General features: G+C 41.9%; 3 protein-coding genes and 1 long non-coding RNA gene across 9 annotated transcripts in view; 2 read left to right on the forward strand and 2 right to left on the reverse strand.

The window, feature by feature from the left end:
• Positions 1 to 22356, reverse strand: part of SUB1 (SUB1 regulator of transcription) — a 354409-nt gene that overhangs the window by 308512 nt on the left and 23541 nt on the right. The window lies entirely within an intron of this gene.
• On the reverse strand, positions 10511 to 13138 carry LOC309656852 (uncharacterized protein; the record flags this gene model as incomplete). 5 transcript variants are annotated; one of them, XR_014261513.1, is made up of 3 exons in its annotated part: positions 10511 to 10788; positions 11246 to 11351; positions 12419 to 13138. XR_014261513.1 is itself a non-coding variant. In XM_082453872.1 (2 exons), the coding sequence occupies one exon, from the start codon at positions 13136 to 13138 to the stop codon at positions 12461 to 12463; it is 678 nt and encodes a 225-aa protein (XP_082309998.1). In that variant the 3' UTR covers positions 10511 to 11351; positions 12419 to 12460. The 5 variants fall into 5 exon arrangements, 1 of the variants encoding a protein (XP_082309998.1); XR_014261514.1 differs by having other exon boundaries at positions 10511 to 10831; XR_014261515.1 differs by having other exon boundaries at positions 10511 to 10855.
• GOLPH3 (golgi phosphoprotein 3) overlaps positions 12996 to 22356 on the forward strand; it is a 52719-nt gene continuing 43358 nt past the window's right edge. The window contains exon 1 of one of the 2 annotated variants that reach the window (XM_082453859.1): positions 12996 to 13511. In XM_082453859.1, the coding sequence (XP_082309985.1) occupies positions 13287 to 13511 (225 nt within the window). In that variant the 5' untranslated portion in view covers positions 12996 to 13286. The remainder of the gene's footprint in view (positions 13512 to 22356) is intronic. The other variant, XM_082453858.1, reaches the window with a different exon arrangement.
• Positions 13520 to 19597, forward strand: LOC309656915. The gene is made up of 2 exons (XR_014261609.1): positions 13520 to 15991; positions 16052 to 19597. It is a non-coding gene; the product is annotated as an uncharacterized lncRNA (long non-coding RNA).

Consider the following 22356-nt stretch of genomic DNA (forward strand, 5'->3'; position numbering starts at 1 on the left):
ACCAGGGCTCGAACCCGTGTCCCCTGCATTGGCAGGCGGTTTCTTAACCACTGTGCCACCAGGGAAGCCCACAAAACAGTAGTCTTTATACCAACGTGAAATTTTATTAAAATTAGGAAAAAGTATGCAGTATGATATTTTTTACATCTCATAAATTGTTTTCAGTAACTTCTTAGTAAGTCATCACTTACAGATGAGTCAGCACTGACTCATCCCCTTTTCTTTCCAACAACTAAACTCATTCCTTACTAGCTTTCTCATAAATTCTTTCTACTGGTCATTTACCCATAAAATTTAGAGATTATATGCTTCAAACCTGGCATTTCTGAGAGGATGAACTCAAGCCCAGAGGGATGACATGACTTGCTAAGCTCCCCCACAGGGTTAGCAGAATGTCATCTTCAGCACCTTTCTTGTCCATTGCATTTCCTCTTTCCTTCCCAAACCACCCGCCTTCATAAGCCTCTCCACATCTCAGCTTGTGCTCCCAAGACTATTCAGAACAAAGTCTGAAGAGTACAGCAAGCCTGATCGTCCCTTGGCATTGTTACTCTATTCAGCTGCATTTCCTAGACCTAGACACTCAGTGGGAAACCTTGAGTCTTTTCCTGCATAATTACTCTAACTCCCTGACATTCAATAGAGCATAGGTAGTGCAAAGGGCTTCCAGGGCTATGCTGGAGAGGATATAGGCCCATTCTGAGGGAGGGGAGCCTCATGCCTCTAAATGCTACAGATTGTAGATCTGGGAGTCCCAATACCTGAACACATCCAAACAATGAGATTGCTATAAAAGACTCCCCCACTCACCCACCCCCAGCTTCATTATGTATTCATTTTTAAAAAGCACACCACTGTATTAGTTGAAGAAGGCAGGACGTGCTTCAAGTATGGACTACCAGGCCTGGGTTGACTGGTTGGCCATATCACATGGCCTAGTTCATCTTATAAAGACAGGATGGTAAGGACAATAATGGTCAGCAAGAAGAAAATCACTTAGTGTGGCAGGCAGCACCTAAAACGGTTCCCAGTGGTCATGTCCTTGTGAACCTTCTCTCCCTGAGTATGGGCTGGACCTAGTGACTCCCTTCTAACAAGTAGGGTGTGGCAAAAGTGAGTAGGTTACAAAAGACTGTGACTTTCTCCCTCTCTCTCTCTCTCTCTCTCTCTCTCTCTCATGTTTGGAGCCCTTGGCTCAGGGGAAGCAAGCTGCCATATTGTGAGCTGTCCTGTGGAGAGGTCCACATGGCAAGAAACTGATGTCTCTGGCTCATGGTTATTGAGGACCTGAGGTCGGCCAACGACCAGGGGTAAGCTTGGAAACAGACCCTCCCACCCCCAGTTGAACAGTAAGGTGACTGCAGCCCTACAGGAAACCTTGCTTGCAGTCTTGCGAGAAAGCCTGAGCCAGAGGACCCAGCTAAGCCATGCCCGGATTCCTGATCTTCGGGAGCTGTGAGATAAAACTCTTTTGTCATTTAAAGCTACTATTTGGCAGGACTTCCCTGGCTGTCCAGTGGTTAGGACTCCACGCTTCCACTGCAGCGGGCACGGGTTCGATCCCTGCTCGGGGAACTAAGATCCCACATGCCGCGCGGCGTGGCCAAAAAAAGAAAGAAAAAAAAGCGGGACCCTGAAGAATTCAGGGTACACACACTTACATACCCTCCCCAACCTCTCTTGACTAAAGACCCTCCGGCTGGGAAGGAGAGTCAGCGGAGAGCAGGGATGGGCTGGAGTATCCTGTTCCCTACCCCTACCATTGAGTTCCCTGAGTGTGAGCAGAGGAAGGTTAGGACGCCGCTCCGCCACAACCCACAGCATTGATTTGGGGAATCTGAGAGTAGAGGAGTCCTATGTCTCATCCCCATCTGTAACTGAGGGAAGAGACATGTTTCATAGACCTCTCCCCACGCCCCACCCAGGGGGTGGAAGAGTAGACGGTTGGGTGGGCCAGGTGGAACGAGAGGCCTGAGGAACGACAAAAGGATAATTTGGGCCGTGGAGCAACTAAGCCCTGTGTGCCACAACTACCGAGCCTGCACCCTAGAGCCTGCGAGCCACAACTACTGAGCCCATGTGCTGCAACTACTGAAACCCACGCACCTAGAGCCCGTGCTCTGCAACAAGAGAAGCCACGGCAATGAGAAGCACGCCCTCACTACAACTAGAGAAAGCCTGTGCACAGCAAGGAAGACCCAACACAGCCAAAAATAAATAATAAAAAAAAAATACATTTATTGAAAAAAAAAAGGATAATTTGGGAGCATTGTAGGCATGCCCCTCGGCTCTTGCTTAATGGAAGAGCATCGTAATGGGTCTCAGAAATGGAAGATGGTGGCTCTGGCTGGAGAGCTGAATAATGAGTGTTCTGAGAGGTCAGTTTGCCGTGGGTCAGGCGTGGCCCATGGACGTGGACATGTACATGGTCACAGTAAAGTGTAACTTCCTGATTATCAACAATGGAAGATAGAAGGGACCCCATTAGACACTGTCCAGGAGAAGTTGGGCCCATGAGGGCTAAGGGATCTGTGGGACCACAGTGAAGCTTGGAGATACAAGGCGACTTTGGAAACGATGTTTTCTTTGTTGGTGCGTTATTAAAAGAATTCAAATGGGGATTTGCTGCATTTGTGGTAGCTGTAGGGGCTGAATATTCCCTAAAAAGAAGATAGGGAGCATGACCGAAGATAATACCTTGGAAGTAAGTATCTTAGTGGCTTCTTAACTCTCTCATAAAAATAAGATTTCTTCTCTGTAAAAAAACAAAAAAGAAAGAAATGGAAGATGGTGGGACTTCCTTGTTTATGGCACATCACCTGTTACTCTCGTTTCTTCTCCCCCAGATGAAATGCTAAGCACCGTGGTGAGATCACAGCAGCCAGTCTACATGCTACCACTTCATCTCCTTTGTTCCAGCCATTCAGTCCCATCAGCCAGCAAATAGATGTCCTCAATCACAACTTTCTAAATCTTAATTCCAAACAAATCTCCTCTTCCTGAGATTTGAATTTTAGTTCAAATTGCAATGGCCTTTTTAGGTTTATTTTTCTGTTATAAACAAACTCCCATATTTTTGAAGTTAGACAATTTGAAAGGTGCCTCTCGATAAACAAGCCAACAAATAGACCACCGTTAAGAAGAAACTTTTCTCATGAGGAACAAGGAGGAGATGTCTGTGGCAACTGGAATGGGATTGTCACAGCCCCCAGGAGTTACGGTTGAGGAAGGAAACACATCTTAGAATAGTAGGTGTATCTTTGACATAGCTGTAAGCTATGCTGTGGTTTTACTAACATGATAGGTGAAATACAATTCAATTATATAAGGCCCCCAAACAAAGATTTATTTATATTTAGCTTTGCCTTTGAAACCGCCCACTGGTCTGGCCTTTGTAAAAGGCAGACCTAACCTATTCGTTTTCCACTTCCCCTCCTCAACCCTTACTGAGACAAATAAATAAAAATAAAACTGGTAAGCCAGATCCAAAGGCTGAATGTAGCTGTGATTTAGACTTGGCCTTTGGAAGAGACATTAGGATTTTAAGGTCATGAGGCATCAGTTAGTACCATGAGGCAAATGTACTAGGAGGAGGCTAATGGGGTAAAGGAGCTAATGACGCTTCCAAGGGTACATGCTGTTCACCCCAGGATGGGCATCTACAGGAGAAGGAGATGGCTAATTTTAGCTGAAACTTTCTTCATTTATGTTATAAGCCTTCCTTTTTTAAATTTTAAAAGCATGTATTTATAATCAAGTATTAACTTCGCCCAAGGAACTAAAAATAGTAGGGGAACCAAGAAAGTAAACATATGTCAAGGCCATCTTTATTAAGAAACTCTTTGGGAGACCAAAATTGCTTTCCAATGGCTCATCTCAAATTCAATGTCTTATTTAACCTCAGCTTCTGCAGCTTAATTTTCCTGCCACTGGAGTCTTCTGTTTCCTTAGTGAGTAGCCATGCTAGAGTTCCTTGGGAGAAGTCACTCAAGAAATGGTCCTCAAAGGCAGAGGAAAGAAGGATGTCAGAGACTATGTGAATGTTATGTCAACGGGAGAAATAAATGGAGACATGAGCTGCTTTATTCATCAGCTCACACTCAACCTGAGTCCCAGAATCGATCTTTCAGAAACACTCTGCATGCAGGTGTTTGTACAAAGGGGTTTATTGCAGCACTGTTGGAATAGTGAACATTTAGGAATAAGTTAGATGTCCATCATTACAGAACTGATTAAATTGTTTGCCCATACCGTGAAATACTTTGCAGCCATTAAAAAGAATGAGATAGAGGTAAATGCACTGATAGGGGGAGAGTCCGAAGATATATTATTATGTGGAAAAAGCAACTTGCAGAACAACACGTACAGTATAACCTGTTTGCATTAAAAATCTGTATAATGTATGTCCATGTATTACACGTAAACGCATAGAATAGGGACGGAAGGATGGCTGCCAAACCACAGTCCTGGCTAATTTGCGGGAGGGGTGTGAAAATGGGAGTGAGGATGAAAGTTGACTTTTATATTTTGCTCTCTGGAATTGATTCTTGTTTGAATCTTTTAGCATAAGAATGTGTTCATGATACTTGCGCAATTTTCAAAAGATAGTTTGATGCATGTAATCTCCTCAAAACAAGAAGTAATGAATTCATTGAACCCCTTTGGCATCTGACCTCGTCCCACCCACACCCGCCTTCAAGAGCTAAAAAACAAGAGAGATGATTTCTGTGACAGCTTCTCAGACTCAGCTGAGGTCACTTAACTGGCTTGAGTATTTTTTGTCCTGCCCTCACAGTTGGAGGGGTCTCTCCCCATCTTTTGAGAGCACATCAACTTTCTTCTCTTCCCGACTGCTGCATGAAACTGCTTGTTTTTCTCAGCCAGACTGCTCCTGGCCCTGGTGTCCACTGATGACTTAACTCTTCCTGTTTAAAATCTCCAGCCTGTAAAATGGGTGTAGGGTCAGCTTTCACTAAATTACTTATTTGGGTGAGGGAAGCTGACAGAGGGTTCAGAGCTCTATTGGCAGTTAACAGTTCCTCTTGATTACTGGCTTGGTTGGTTTACATCAGAAGGAGGGAAGTCCTTTGTATCTAAATATACACCAGACTCCACTCTGGAGCGGTTTGAGCCTGGGAAACTCGTCTTCCTCTGTGTTTCAATTACCTGTTTCTCAAGAATGGATGGCTCGTCTCTGCTCCACATGGCATCAGCTGGGACAGCTTCACTGGAGGGCAGGATTCACTTTCAAGATGCCTCACTCACATGGCTGGCAAATTGTGCTGTTAACTGGGAGCTCAGCCAGGGGTGTGGGCCAGGGGCCTCTGTTCCTTTCTAGGTGGGCCTCTAAACAGAATGTTTGGATTTCCTCACAGTATGGTGGCAGAGTCCAAGAACTATCATCCTCAGAGAACAAAGCAGATGTACATATTTCTAATCTACCCTCAAAAGTTACATAAGCTCACTTCCCCCATCCCCTATTGGTTGAGGCAGTCTCAAGTTCTACTCAGGTTCAAGAGGAGGAGACACAAACTCCATCTCTTGACTGGGGGCAAATGTAGGCCATCTATTGACCACACCTTGGTTTTGAGAGGTGGCAGAGACAAAACTGATGACTGGATCTGAAGTAAAATATAATAGCAGTTAAACAATGCAACGACAGAGAAACTGATCTTCTCAGATCTTCCCCAATCAGATCTGTAGTTTGGTTGATAAGAAAATTTCCAATTACCACAAATGCAAATGCAAAAAGAATAATAATTAAAAAACAAAAACAAAACCTACTTAATCAGGCAACTCTTCCAGAAAAACACCCAATTTCAATGTCAAATGTAGGATTATTTATTACTTTTTAAGTTTTGACTTATCTAGACCTCCCTTTCATAAGAGAAGGAAATAGAGTTAATTACATCCCACTATCTTATTTATTAATTAAGTGGGTCAAGGTAAAAGTTTACCGGGATTTTGAGTTAAAGAAGATGTAGTCATTATTAAGATTATTAGGAACATTGCTAAGTCACCTATTAAGATAATTTCTTGCATTCTTATCTCATTTTGGTGGGAAGAAATAATCCAGTTGGAGTAATCATTTCTATTTTGAGTAGATTAAATTTTGGTAAAATTAGTGTTTTGTATCTAAACCCTGTTGCTGATTCACATGGTAAATATACTCTATTCAGAAGAGCTTTTTCAGTTGATCTGGAATACTTTCTGAATTTCATTGTGAACTTTGCACAAGTCTAGAAAGGAAAAGAGGTGGAGTCTATTCCCCCCCGTATTGCATCTAGGCTTGCCTTTGATCAACAGAATGTGACAGAAGTGATATTGTACAACGACTGAGCTTTGTAGCTTCTCTTCCTCCTGGAACTCAGACACCATGTGAAGAAGGCTGGGCCAGCCTGCTGGAGACCTAAAGCCAGCACCAATTTCCACGTATGTGAGTGAGGCTGTGTTAAAGCAACCAGCCCACGTCAAGCTGCAGACATGTGACTCCAGCCACAGGCGAAACCCCATGGCAGAGCAGCAGAAGAGCCCAGCTGAGGCCAGCCCAAATTGCTCACCCTCAGAAAAATGAGCAAATAGTTGCTGTTTTAAGCCACTATTTGGGGGACATGTTTTGTTAAACAGCAATAAATAACTCATACAAATGCTTTTCTGAGGATTTATGGATAAAGGAAAAAGATAATGTAAAATACTGAAAGATAGGTTAGCTTTTGTTTATTAATTTGTTCATTCACATACTCCATCTCCGTGTAGAAAGGATTCAAGTCGGCTGTGCTGGGCCAACCTAAGGTGATCTGCAGTGATCCCTGTATTCTGGTGTTCATACATTTATATAATCCTGTTCTCTTGAGTGTGGGCTGAAACTAATGACTGTCTCTAATCAGTGGAATATGGCAACAGTGAAGGGATGTCGCTCCCATGACAATGTTACATTCTATAAAACTCCATTATGCTGACAGATCCACACTAAGGATTCTCCTTTTTGGCTCGATGAAGAAGCAGCCGTGTTGAAGAAGCCCATTCAGCAAGAAACCGCATGCAGCCTCTAAGAGCCGAGGGTGGCCTTCAGCCAACAGCCAACAAGAAACAGAAGCCCTCAGTTCTACAGCCTCCAGGAAATGAATTCTGCCAATAACCTGAGCAAACTTGGAAGCCAGTTCTTTCCCAGTTGAGTCTCCAGATGAGAATGCAGCTCAGCTGACATCTTGATTGCATCCTTGTGAGTCCCAGAGCAGAGAATCCAGCTAAGCTGTGCCTGATGCCTGCCCCACAGATATTGTAAGATAATAGATATCTCCTGTTTGTTCCATAGCACAGAAAGCTAATATAGCCACTCAGGAAGCTTCAGCATTCAGTCCTTTGACAGGAAAGCAACCTTTGTTCCTAGAAGGAAAATTCGTGGTTTGTTAAAAGAGGGAGACATTCTACAGATGAAGAAGCTCAGTTCTTTCTCATCACACCATGATTTATTTAGAATCTTGGACAAGAGGGCATTTATTTTCATGGTGGACTCAGGGAACCGAGGATAATTTATTCAGAGAAGGTGGGGCAGAGAACAAATTAAATTTGTATACATGTGTAAGGGGCTGTTTTCTAGGTAACAGTGAGTAAGCTATTCAATTTCCACTGAGCTGAGAAAAAGAGAGGGGTGTTTAGTGCACCCAGAGGATAGAGGATTATACCTAAACCTCAAGTAAATTCCAAGAAGATTGCTTTGGCCTAAAACGTCCAGTCACAGTAGAGATCTTTACTAATAAGTCAGGAGATGCCATATCTCCACGTCAACAGCTTTTCATATCTGGCCTCATATAGACTAATAGTTAAGGATTTAACATAGAAGTTTAGAAGACTTCCTGATGATCACGGTGGAAAGATACTAAACTACCTGGTATAATAAAACCATGAAATCTTGCCTTTCTAGATTTCCAGGAAAAATGAGTAGGCAGTTGGAAAAATTTCAGGATTGTGAATTGTTTAATCTCTTGAACGCTCCTTAAACTATATAATTCTAGAATTTGTGTGACAGACTGTTATATAAACAAACAGCTAAAATTGTTTTTATAGCCTATCTAGTCTGTGTATTTCTTTGATGTTTATGTTATTTGTTTTCTCACTATAATCTTCAATGAAGGTAAACAACAATGCTTTGTTCTACATTTGTTTAAAATTTTAAATCCTTCTCCAAATTTATTGGTGAAAAAAATATGAGTTTATGTTTTATTATGCCAAAAGTATGTTCGTTTTTCATCACCAACGAGCGAATCTTGTTCAAAACATTTTAACTTAAAAACTAAAAAGTACCTATTACAAAAAGCACATTTTAAAAAAATCCAAATTTTTTTCTCAATAATATATAGTATCTTGGAACATGCTTCTAGCCAGACCTAATTCAAAGATCCCTACTTTTTGTTAATAACAGATTCATTGGAATATAATCTACATACCACACAATTTACCCTTTTAAAGTGTATAATTCAGTGGTTTTTAGTATCTTCACAGAATTGTGCAGCCGGCACCACAACTAGTTTTAGAACATTCTCACCACCCCGAAAAGAAACTTTGGACAAATTTAACAGTCATTCCCCATGCCCTCCAACCTCGCCAGCCCTGGGCAATCACTAATCCGCTCTCTGCTTCTATAGGTTTGCTTGTTCTAGACATTTCATATAAAGAGAACTGCGCAGTGTGTGATCTTTTGTGACTGGCTTCTCCAGTTAGCATAATGTCTTCAAAGTCTATACATGCTGCAGCATGTGTCGGTACTCCATTCCTTTTTGCTGCCTAACATTTCCTGATGTAGATATACCACATTTTATTTACCCATTCATCAGCTGATGGGTAGTTGGGTTGTTCCCACTTTTTCATTATTATGAATAATGGTGCTATGAATATTCATGTACAGGTTTTTGTGTAAAATATATTTTCCATTTTTCTTGGGCATATAAGTAGACACGGAATTGCTGGGTCATATGGTAACTCTATGTTAAAACCTATGCCAAATGGTTTTCTAAAGTGGTGCATTATATTACCTTCTAACAAGTATTATGAGGGTTCCAGTTTCTCCACATCACAATATTTGTTAATATCTGTCTTTTTATTATAGCATTTCCAGTGGGTGTGAAGTGATATCTCATTGTGGCTTTGATTTGCTCTTCCCTAATGATATTGAGCATCTTTTCATTGGCTTATTGGCTATTCTTGTATCTTCTTTGGTAAAAAGTCTATTTATATACTTTGCCTATTTTATTTATTTATTTTTGGCTGCGTTGGGTCTTTGTTGCTGCACGCGGGCTTTCTCTAGTTGCGTCAAGTAGGGGCTACTATTTGTTGCGGTGTGCGGGCTTCTCCTTGCAATGGCTTCTCTTGTTGCAGAGCACAGGCTCTAGGCAAGCGCGGGCTCAATAGTTGTGGCGCATGAGCTTAGTTGCTCTGCGGCATGTGGGATCTTCCCGGACCAGGCATCAAACCCATGACGCCTGCATTGGCAGGCGATTCTTAACCACTGCACCACCAGGGGAGTCCCACTTTGCCTATTTTAAATTGGATTATTCTATTTTAAATTGGATTACTTTTTATTATTGAGTTGTAAGCATTCTTTATATATTCTAGATATAAGTCCTTATCAGATATATGATTTATAAAATGTTTTTTCCCATTACATGGGTTGGCTGTTCATTTTCTTGATGGTGTCTTCTGAAGCACATTTTCTTAATGGGGTTCTTTTAACAATGTTCAATTTATCTCTCTTTTGTTTTATCATTTGGGTTTTTGGTTATATCTAAGAAACCATTGCCCAATCCAAGATCATGAAGATTTATGCCAATTTTCATCTAAATATTTTATATTTTTAGCTATACACTTAGATCTTTGACCCATTTTGAGTTAATTTTTGTATCTGGTATAAGGTAGGGGTTCAACTTCATTTTTTTTGTATGTGGATTATCAATTGTTTCTGTACCATTTGTTTGTTTATTTATTTTGGCTGCACTGCATCTTAGTTGCAGCAAGTGGGATCTCTGTTGTGGCATGCAGGATCTTTAGCTGCAGCATGCAGGATCTTTTAGTTGCAGCATGCAGACTCTCAGTTGTGACACGCACGCAGGTTCTAGTTGCCTGACCAGGGATTGAACCCCGGCCCCTGCATTGGGAACGTGGAGTCTTACCCACTGGACCACCAGGGAAGTCCCTGTACCATTTGTTTTGAAAAGACTATTCTTTCCCCACTGAATTGTTTTGGCACCCTTGTTGAAAATCAATTGACCAACAAAGTGAGAGTGTATTTCTAGTAACTTTGTGTACGTGTGGTCTTATTTTTTTTAATTTTTGTTTTATATTAGAATAGTTGATTTACAATGTTGTGTGTACGTGTGGTCTTAAAGTCTATTTTGTCTGATATTGGTATAGTCACTCTAGCTTGATTATGGTTGCTGTTTGCATGGTATATATTTTACCACCCTTTATTTTTTTCAACCTACTTGCATCAATGACATAAATTACTACAAGTTCAGTGGCTTAAAACAATACACATTTATTATTTCAGAGTTTCCATTGGTCAGGAGTTTGGCATAGCTTAACTGGATTCTTTGCTCAGAGTCTCACAAGGTTGTGATCAAAGTGTTGGCTGGGCTACATTCTCATCTGGAGATTGGGGTCTTCTTCCAAGCTCATTCATGTTGTTGGAATAATTCAGTTGCTGTAGTTCTAAGACTGAGACCATCAACTCTTAGAGGTTTCCGCTCTCCGTAGGCAGTTCACAACACGGCTGTCTTCCTCAAGAGAGAGTGTCTTGAGAGCGATCAAGAGAATGTCTCAGCTGACTCAAGTCTCTCTAATTAGGGAAGGGATGGATCCACTTTCGAGGGAAAGTGATTACGCCACCTGATTACGTAGGCCCACCCAGGATAATCTCTCCCTTGATTAACTCAAAGTGAATTTATTAAGGACCTTGATTACATCTGCAACATTCCCTCCCTTTTGCCATATTCTAGTGGTTAGAAGTAAGTCACAAAGTCTGTTCACACTCAAGGAGAGGGGATTACACAAAAGTGTAGATACTAGGGCAGCAAGAATTATGAGGGCTGTATTAGAATTATGCCCATGACAGATGGGGACATGGGGAGGAGCACAAATTCTCTGTGTATGTTCAGCGGTAGAGGTTCAGACTCTTCCATGAGGTTGCAATTAAGATGTTAACTAAAGGTTTGACTGGGGCTGGGATCCACTTCCAAGATGGCTGACTCACATGGCTGTTGGGCAGGAGGCCTCAGTTCCTTCCCAACTAGACCTCTTCATAAGGCTGCTTGAATGTCTTCATGATATGGCAGCTGGCTTCCCTCGGAGTGAACGATCTAAGAGAGAGCAAAGGAGAACAAGGAAGAAGATGCAAAGACTTTTATGTCCTAGTCTAAGAAGTCACACACAGTCCTGCCTGCCACATTCAATTCATTTGAAGAGAGTCACTAAGTCTGGCCCACACTCAAGGGGAGGGGAATTAGGCTTCACCTAATTTGTTGACATATTTTAAAATCACCAGGGGGAGGGGAGAACAACTGGGTGAACAGGGTCAGGGCTAGAAGGAAGATTTTCACTATAGCTATCTTTATACTCTTTAAACTTATGTATTTGACTATATTAATCAAATAATTATATTTCTTTTAAAAAGAAACATTTTAAGCTATTTGGGAAAGAACTGGGAGAGAAATAAAAGAAAAAAAAATGAGTTGAACAGGATGTTAATGAGAGAAATTGGTTGAAGTGAAATTGACCTTTGCCCAAAAAGACAGGAAACAGGGAGGGTCTACTTTGTGCTCACCCTTCCCCCTTCTCCCCACCCCAGGAGATTTAGCTTCTCACTTTCCCGGGCACAGGGTGATGGTGATGGTGCACGGCCAGTATGCGTTCTGGATAATGGGTTTGTGGAACAGGAAGAACTCTGTAGCCAAAAATGTTCTATACGATGGTTTTACCGTGGGCGTTTATCGCTTCTTATAGCTTAAGTCCTGTTACATTCCTCCTATCTAAATCATTCTGTAGCCACAGCCTGTGATCACTATTGACTTTAAATAATATCGGATGGCATACAATGCTATTTCTGTGTAATGTTTTACTTATAACTCCACTCTTCTGGCCCTACAAACCCCCCCTCTCAGGTTGGACATCTATTCTTTAACATAACTTGCTCAAACTGTCAAGCACGCCAAGAGGATTTAACCGAGTAATTAAACTGAAAGAGATTTAATGTGTACAAAGACGTGGCACGAAACCCAGCAGGTTTATTGTCTCTATAAAAAGTTCGTTAAGGTCGACTGTACTGACGTGTGCAGTATTAACTGTACTCACTGCGCCCTGGTCGGGAAGGAGGAACAAAGTTTTACAAACAAAACTATTCAGTTTGTTCTAACCTCTCTTTTCATACCGTAATACACCCAGAAAAACTAAAAGTCCTCTTGCAGGCCATTTAAACGCTGTTGCTCCTTCTGAAGGGTCTGGGAATGTGGGCAGAGCGCGCGCCCTCTCCCCGCCCCATCAGCGGTGAGCAAAAGTCCTTCCAGTGACTCGTGGGGACCCCGGTTCCAAGCCGGGTCTCTGCAGCCCCGGGCGAGGCCAACTCCGAGGACGGTGGTGTCTGGGGTGCTAAGGGGACAGCTCCAGACGGAGCAGGGTTCAACCTCGCGAGGCCAAGGCTGCTCGGATTCGCTGGGGCCTTGCCAGACTCTGGCTCCAGCCCCGGTTCTTTGGGGGACACAGGGGAAGGCGGGCGGAGGAAGGACACGTCACGGGAGGGGGGCGGCGGGCCGGGCGGCGAAGGAACCCCAAGAAAAGGGCGAGCGCCGGGGGAGACCCGGGGGGCGGAAGGGGGTTCGTAGACAGCGAGACCCGACCCCCGGGTCCCTGCCCGCCGCTTCCGGCGCTCTCCCGGCCCGCCCCGCCGCGGCCGTGCCACATCCTCCAGTGACGTCAGCCGGCGCCGCCATATTGGAAAGGCGCCGCCGCCGCCGCCGCTTCCTCCTCCTCCTCCTCCCCCGCCTCCGCCTTGGAGCTCCGGCAGCCCGTGGGCTGCGACCGCAGGAAGGAAGAAGCCCCTCGCCCGCCCTGACGCCCGGCCCGCCCGCTTCGCCCCGGCCCGTCTCCCCATGACTGCACCCGGCCCCGCTACCGACGGACGTAGCCCCAGCGCCCGGGTTTAACACGGAAGCGCGGGTCGGGGGCCGCGGAGGGAGGAAGAGGGAGACCCGGCAAGTCCCGCGTCCCTCTCGGCCCGGCGCGGCGCCTCGGCCGGAGCCATGACCTCGCTGACCCAGCGCAGCTCGGGGCTGGTGCAGCGGCGCACCGAGGCCTCCCGCAACGCCGCCGACAAGGAGCGGGCGGCTGGCGGCGGCGGCGGCAACGGCGAGGACGACGCGCAGAGCCGCCGCGACGAGCAGGACGAAGACGACAAGGGCGACTCAAAGGAAACGCGGCTGACCCTGATGGAGGAGGTGCTCCTTCTGGGCCTCAAGGACCGAGAGGTGCGGGCGCAGCGGTCAGGGCGGGGGCGGCCGGTGCGGGGCCCCGGCGCCAGGCGGGAGCCTGGCCACCGGCTCCGCGCGTCTGCCCTCCCAGCTCCCGAGCTCCGCGCCCGGGAGCGCCCAGCTGGTCCCGTGCTTCCAGATCCTCCCCGCCCTGATTGCTTGGATTTCCCTTTCTCCTTTCACAGTCACTTCTTTCATTTTGACTCCCCGGCGGTCTGTTGCTTCCTCGCTTTTTTCCGCGTGTTTAACCCGGGTAGACCCCAGGGTACAATTCCTACCTGGAGACTTGCAGGTTAGAGTGTACCCGAACTCATAGGTTCTGCAGGTTTCAGGACCTGGGAGATCAGGGGACCTAGGTCCACTCATTTGCTTTCTGGGTGATTTAAAAAAAAAAATTAAGGTGTACTGTTCGGAATTTTGAAAAAATTTCGGTGAAATGGTAATGGAGGCAAAAGTTGTTTTACTGATAAAAGTCCAACAAAAATCTCATGAAACCTGGAAATTGACTTTCTAGGTAAATTTGTTTTGCCTGAGAGATTTTTAGTATCGCGTTTACATTTTACCAGTTTACTATTCTTAAAAAAGTCTTGCAGTCTCAAGGAGGGGCATTTTCATGGGCGCGCTTGAAATGCTAGGTTTGTGATTTGATGAAAGGCCTCAGCGTTTCGATAGATACTTGTGTTCTGACTTTGAAACGATTGTTTTCACCCCAGTACCTTGTGAGATTGTTCACACATAGAGAAGTTGAGAAAAATGCTGCAGTGGACACCTGTACACTCACCTCCTAGGTTCTATAATTAACATTTTGCTATATTTGCTTCATCACGTGTTTGTCTCCAAAAATGATTATTTTTAGAGACCTGCCAGAGGGTCAGACAGATGAATGGATATTGTATAAATCGTATGTGGTGAGGAGTCCCAGAAGCTTGTTTTATCTCCCTATGGAAACTACAGACGGCACATTTTGAGAGTCAGATACAAAAATATCTAAGTTTTTTTTTTAAATAAAGTTTTCCCAATTCACAGAGGTGGGCAAAAAAAAATTAAGTCTTATTAAAACAACTTAGTCTTATTCACCAAAACTTACCAGATAGACGTGAGTTTTATATGGATTGTTTGTGGACTCCTGATATTTAGTAATCTAATGAATTAAAATTTACCTTGATGGACACGTCTAGTGTATTTGCATTTTCTGGGTTTCCAGTTTGCTCACGTTTTTCTGATGATTTCTTGAAAAAAGTTGATGTCCCTCTGGCTATGAAAGGGGCCCCAGTATCTGTGTTTTAATTACTGAGTTATGATGAAAGCAGTCTGTATGTGAAATTCCTTTTTGTTCTTTGGAAAAGCAAACTAGTTGTATAGTGTCCTAGAAATGTGATTTTTAGTAAGTATTCTTAAAAAAAAAAAGAAAGCTTTTTTTAGGCTTCACCATTTAGAATCTTGGTAATAAACATTTTTCTTTCTTTCTTTTTTTTTAAACATTTTTCTTTAAGTCTCTATCTTTTTCCTTTGGGACAAAGGTAACATAGAAAATACCAAAAAAAAAAAAAACCAGCAAAGTGAAGAAAAGTCATCCATATTTCTGAGTGAACATTTTGGTTTATAGTTTCTGAGACTTTTCTATGTGGATACATTCTGTGTGTAAAACTAAAACTTAAACGCTAAAACCAAGACTAGCTTTTGGACTTCTGAGTCACTCTAAATGAGAAATTATGGTGAGAAAGTACCTTTTTGTTTTTTGAAGTATGTGTTACTCTAAATGTTTACGCTGAAACATATTCACATGCTGTTTTTCTGTGATTGGTTTTCATGAAGATAATCTAAAAAATTTATTTGTTGAAACTTAATGATACTTACAAAACCTAGAAAATTTAAAGTTCTTTGGTGGTACATAATTGAAACCATCTGTTGTGTTTGTGTCAGGAGTCACTATACTTTGCCATGTCATGGCCGAGGTCCAGACACTAGGTAATTCTCAGCAGTTCAACAACCACATAGGGAAAATTTTTTTCCCTTTTGCAGGCAAGTGCATGGAGTTGAAGTGGCAGTGGGTGGGGTTGGGACTTTGCATTGCTTTAGACTTAGGTTTTAGGGATTAACCTGTATATTTTCCCCTGTCCTCACATCTTTACATAATAACTAGCCCTGGCAACTCATCCATTCATTTCTTTCTCTTTAGGAGATTTCTTCCACCTCCCCCCCACCCCGTTGCCTGTAGCTATGTCTTCAACTTGTATCACTCTTTTTAGGGGACAGGAATTACTCTCTTACATAGGTTCTAGGCATTTATGCTTTTAACTTACTAAGTTTATTATTTATTTATTTATTTAAAATTTACTTATTTATTTTTGGCTGTGTTGGGTCTTCGTTGCTGCGCGTGGGCTTTCTCTAGCTGCAGCGAGCGGGGGCTGCTCTTCGTTGCAGTGCGTGGGCTTCTCATTGCGGTGGCTTGTTTTGTTGTGGAGCACGGGCTCTAGGTGCGCGGGCTTCAGTAGCTGTGAAGCACGGGCTCAGTAGTTGTGGCTCGCGGGCTCTAGGGCGCAGGCTCAGGAGTTGCCGTGCACGGGCTTAGTTGCTCCGCGGCATGTGGGATCTTCCCGGACCAGGGCTCGAACCCGTGTCCCCTGCATTGGGAGGCGGATTCTTAACCACTGCGCCACCAGGGAAGTCCCCTTACTAAGTTTAATATTAACAAATTGTAAACTTTACCTGTAATATATACAGTTTAATAAATTCACTGCTTTAACTTTTTATTATTTTAACTTAGTGTCCATCTTTGTTATATTTCTGGGTACTTTAAAGATATTTAAAAGCTAAATTCTAAAGGTTAGGTTTGTCATTAATGATGGACACGTTTTATATGTATGTGAGCTAACATTACTTGAAATCAGAACAAGAAGAATTTTAAAGAAATTGTGAGAGGTCAAATTAGTTTGACTTTTCAAAAATGCTGAGACTTATGGTTTGTTAAAAATGCTTTTTGTTGAATAATAAACCCACAGAAAAGTGCACGAGTGTGAAGAATTTTTGCAAATTGAACACACCTGTTGAACCAGCACCTAGATCAAGAAACAACATGACCAGCTCTCCAGAAGCCCTGCTTGATTTCCTTTTCCAGTCACTGCCTGGTCCTCAAGGGTTACCACTGGCTTGACTTTAGAATGCAGCATAGAATAATTTTGCCTATTTTTGTACTTTGATTTGTGTCTTTTGTAAAGCAAGGTTTGTGAGCTTCATCCATATTGTGTGAGGTTGTCATTTGTTCACTCTCATTGTATTGTCAGCTTACTTTTAACACATTTTACAATCTATAATATTAACATTATTTTCACTCATATCCCGAACCCAGTATTCTCTCCCTCAGCCCTCTGCTGAACGGAAGGCTCAGCTTGCCTGCCGGTAAGCAGATGGTCCCGCTTCAGATTACCTATCAGGGATGACTCTAAAGTCACTGTGAGTTTCATTTCAGATTTTTCACCAATGATTTTCCTTTCTGTCTTTCATTAAAACACCAATGCCTGGGCCCCTCTGGGGATTCCGATGCTCAGTCTGGGCAGAGGGCATAGGTATTGAAGTAAGTTATCAGAGATCACAGCAAGGATGGCAGATGGGTTTAAACTTGAATTCAACTTCCAAATAATTAGCAAGATTTCTGCTGTCTCCCCTGTAGTTGAGAGGAAGGGACAGCAAACAAGCGAGGTATTTTTTTCCTCCCAACTCTTTGATTTTTCCATAGGTGCCTCCAGTAGTTAGTGTTTTCAGAATGCCTCATTGAGAATTATGTGAAATAACTGGTGTCATATACTTTTAAATATCTTCATTCATGACAAATCTTAGTGCTTTAAAGTTGGATTTGATTACTTTTAAACGGCCAGGTATAATTTAGAGTGTGCATGTGGAATAGCAGAGTGGAAAGAGGCGGTATAGTATAGTCCTGGTCTGAGGTGTATCCTTTGTTTTACATGTTATTTGATCTCTGAGCCTCAAAGCTCTCTAAAATGGAGAGAGACGTAGACCTCTCCTGTGGTTCTGATTGGACTGCTGCGGACATTTATTGTTTTACTCTCCACCTTGTCCTTTCTAGGTTTTGTCTTGTTTTTAGGGTGTTCCCATTGGATGTATTTCCAGGATGCACTGTTGAAGCATTTACCCTTTCCCTTTTGTGGTGCAGTCCGACCTAGACTTGTCCAACCAGACATTTTCTCCTGGGGCTTTGGATCTTGAGAACAGAACAGCAGGCTTGTGGGGTTTTTTGGAGACCTATCAGAGGAGTGTCAGTGTGTGGGTCAGAGTGGTCTCTGACTTGGGTCAGAGCTTCTTTCTCCCTAGCCCTTTGGTGCTTGTCTTTCCCATCTCGATTTTCCAGGCACCTTTCAATTTTGTAAGCTTTAGGAACCTTCCAGTAAAGTCCCTCTTTAAAGAAAGCCAGAGTCAATTATTAATGTTTTTAATGCTTGCAGATAAGAACCTTAATGTGATAATTTAACTCTGTATCTTGAAAAATAAGTAAGTGCTTGAGCTGGATAATACACACTTAGGGTAAAATAGTTAAGTTTAACTAAAATGATGGAACTGACTTTTGTGTGGCTTTTAAATTGGCTCGGAAGATTGATACCAGAATGTTCCATTTTTGGAGTGAGTTTCCCAAGGTCGCTACTTTGAAATACAATACTTATCAAGGTGGATAACTTTGTTTTTTTTTTTTTTAAATTCTCCTTTCTATACATGCAGTAATACACACCATCTCTGGATATCACATCTGTTAATGAGAAATTTATTTAACAAATATTCAGTATTTAAAGGTGTGCTAAGATTTCAGTAAATTAAAGTATAATAAAGACTTCAGAGTTTTGGAATTTTGTTATTCCTTTAATACAATTAATATGCTGTTCATATTTTTGAAAGATCTGAGTTTTCATTTATTTTTTTCAGGTGTATTTAAGAGTAAGTACACACATAAGAGATATACAGGAATCTCAAAAATTAGTTTTTGGAGGTCATTGAACCACTTGATTGTATCTTTTAAACAAGATTTTATGTTAGTGAAGTTACTTTTCAGTGCTTCAGGGTCCTTTCACAGTGTGGCCAAAACATTCACTGATTCATTTTATAAGTCATACTAATATTTGATATTTATTAATTTTAAACCATCTGAGCATTCCTGTATGGATCATTTGAGATTATCTTGTAGAGTTTTACTTTGAAATTATTTTGATCAAATATTTGGAGAGTTTTTCTGATGTTTAAAGAGATAACCTACTACCGTAAGTGTCAGCTTACATGTAAATCTCAAAAGACCCTAAATGCATTATGCTTGTCCAGTTATGTCGTGTTAAACCTTTGGCCCAAGCAAACTTTCCCTACTTTGTATCAGCATACTTTTTCTGCTATTAATCAGGGTAAATTGTATCATTCAGAGTTGCTGTAGTCTTTGTTTAGGGGATTTTATTTTCATGCTAGTTTCCTTTTGAAGCAGCACAAAGAGACCGCTGGTCCCCCTTTCTTCCACTTAATAAGTGTAGTGACAAGTAACAAAGGTGGGAGCTTGGCTTCATTTTGGAATTGATGTTAGTGGCTTTAGGTTTCCCTGATCAAAGCTTGAAAGACTGCAACATGTTTCAAAAGTATTGTAGAGTGTTATAATGTAATTTAGTAAATCTTGGGGTTTTAATTTAGGTATTACAGGTAAATATGTAAAATAGGCTGTTATTTTATTCATATTATCTCATCTTATTAGTTGTTTGGTAAACATCTGATCTGCAAGAATACAATTAATATTAAAGTACATTACATTGCCAGAAAGAATGCTTCTTGTAAATATATTTTTAAGCTGGTGAAAAAGTTAAATTTTAAATGAAAAAAAGACCTTATTTTTAAACTTAATAAATTGTGTATAGTTTACATATTCCTTTAATAAGGGAAGCTCTTAAATTGGAGTCAAAGGATGGAGTTTAAAAGTCTGTAAAACGTTCTGCAGTTGTATGTGTTGTATGTGTATATTTTTCTGGAGAAAGAGAACATAGCCTTCATCAGATACTCAAAGCATTTAGTGAACCAGAAGGTTAAAAATTATCTAATAGAAACTGTTTCTTTGTTTTAGTTTAAGTTTTTTGTTTTGGCTGTGTTTTGTCTTTTTTTTCCTCTTGAAAATTGACTACAGAAAATTTCAGGTTTCAGGGTTGTGGTGGGTTGGATTTTCAGTTCTGTGAGATTTGAGATAGGAAGCCAGCATTTCTGTAGCCTGGTCGTTCTACCACATGTAGAATTCTAATACCTTCCATGCATTAATCAAATGTTTATTGAGCCAAGCCCTCGACGAGGTGCAAGCACTAGGAAGAAGTTCTCTATCTTCAAGCCCATTTCATTTTGTTCTGTGGGTCAAAACTCTTACAGTAAACTAAAAAACTAAATTGTGTTGCTGTCGTAGAATTTTCCCATAGTGAATATCTCAGCTTGGCATATAGCTACCATTCAGAAGATATTTACTAAGTAAATCATGTATTTTCATTTAGGGTAGCGTCTGGGGGTGGTGGTGAAAAATTCTTACTTCTTCTATGTGTAGAGCATAGATACACATACCGTGTGCCATCTTACTAAAATTTTATGGGGGAGGGCGTGGTTATAGAAAAAAGCCTGAAAAAGCTTCTTTAGGGAGCAGTAATGGAAAAAAAAAGTTGAGAAATAGTGAAATAAATTAATATTGAAAATACTAAGTTTCTGCTGAGTTGAGGATTAGAAATCTCTTTCTCCAATACGACTTTTTATTGTAATAGAATTTGACTTGTAGTTCAGTAGTAGGAGGAACAATTTTAGTATACTGAACTGTAGGGAGTTGTGAGTTAAATTTTAAGAACAAAGTTATTCTTGTTGGTTGATAATGTGTAGGTAAACTCTTTGTTCCCTACTATCTACCCTCTGCCCTGTGGAGGGACTGGAAATTAAAGGACTGCATATAAATTGCTAGTGGTTATTTTTACTGTGGTTTCATTTTCTAGTTCCAGTTTCTCAAATGCAACTGTTAAACAGTTTTATACTATGTTAACAAAATAAGCTCAGAAATATCATTTTAAGAATTTAGCTTAAATTTCAGTCACTGAATTGAGCTTGTCATTTAATTTTTGTATCTATGCCCTGTTATATAAAATGGAAACAGATTTTAGTTCAGTCCAACTTTTTTTTTTAAAATAAATTTATTTATTTATTTATGGCTGCATTGGGTCTTTGTTGCTGCATGTGGGCTTTCTCTAGCTGTGGCGAGTGGGGGCCGCTCTTCGTTTCGGTGCACTGGCTCTAGGCGCGTGGGCTTCAATAGTTGTGGCACTCAGGCTCAGTAGTTGTGGCTTGCGGGCTCTAGAGCACAGGCTCAGTAGTTGTGGCGCACAGGTTTAATTGCTCTGCGGCATGTGGGATCTTCCTGGACCAGAGCTCGAACTCATGTCCCCTGCATTGGCAGGCGGATTCTCAACCACTGTGCCACCGGGGAAGCCCTAGTTCAGTCTAACTATTGAACACCTATGTGCCAGTGTCTTTGCTGGTGGTGAGGTTGCAAAGAAAAACTTCTTACCCTCAAGGAGCATCCAGTCTATATAGAAGACAGATTTGCAAATGATTCCAATAAAATAAGTTATTGACTTTAATGGAAGTACACGTTAATTGCAATAGGGACATAAGGGGGGTGTCTTGGATCAGGAGTCAGAAGATTGCCATGTTTTTGATTTCCAGCCTTGCCCTTGAGTAGTTAGAAGAATTAGGATAAATGCTTTAAATTCTTAGACCCTCAGTTACCCCCTGGGCACAATGGGCCTACATTTGTGGGCTGTCCCATAACCTCTAAATTGTAGGGATCCAGTGAATTGGCATATGTGCAAGTGCTTTAAAAACTGCAAGGTGCTGAACAAATGCAAATAGGTAATTACCTAGCCCAGAGAAGAATTAAGATTTATAGTGATCTTGACAAGTATTTAATATTTCCACTGTTTTTATTATTTCTTAACCCTCTTGTGCTTTGCTGGGCTTAGTGAACATTCTGTTCAAATGCAATTAGTTATCTGCGCTCGCTTATCTTTGTGTTTGTCCTGAACCTACAACCTGTTTTATTTTTTTGGTAATCCTTGGCATGCTGTACTGGGAAATCTGGAAACCTGAAGTACCACTTCTTATTCTTAGGCCAAGTCCAGAGTCTTCCTTGAACAATTCTTATAAGATACTGCTGACTCTCCAGAGACATCAGAAGCCTCCAAACCTCCAAAATGATAAATGATTCTAATGACAAGTAAATAAAATAACGCATGTAAAGTGCCTAGCATAGTTGGTGAAGAAGTATTAGGTTTCATCATGTCTTGGCTCTAAGTTGGAAAGCTTAAAAAGGTTCTTGACCTCTTCTAACCCCTCTGGTCACCAGTTCTTCCCACCTTTCGTTGTTCCCACCTCCCATTTTTGATGCCCCTTCTCCCATTTTTTAGGGGGAAGGGTCCTTCCTGCCTAAGTTCAAGGCCAGGATCTCTTGAAGGTCTTAGGGCTGGGTCCCCTCGAAGGCATTGGCCCACAACTCTTTCTTTTTTTTTTTTTTTTTTTTTTTTTAAATTTTTTTTTTTAATTTTTTTTTTTTTTTTTAATGCTATTCTTGTCTGCTTACATTCTTTTTATGTATGTATGTATGTATGTATGGCTGTGTTGGGTCTTCGTTTCTGTGCGAGGGCCTTCTCTAGTTGTGGCAAGCGGGGGCCACTCTTCATCGCGGTGCGCGGGCCTCTCACCATCACGGCCTCTCGTTGGCGAGCACAGGCTCCAGACGCGCAGGCTCAGCAATTGTGGCTCACGGGCCGAGCTGCTCCGCGGCATG

Source organism: Balaenoptera physalus (genome assembly GCF_965194825.1).
Source record: "Balaenoptera physalus genome assembly, chromosome: 3".
In the NCBI taxonomy this organism is placed as follows: Eukaryota; Metazoa; Chordata; class Mammalia; order Artiodactyla; family Balaenopteridae; genus Balaenoptera; species Balaenoptera physalus.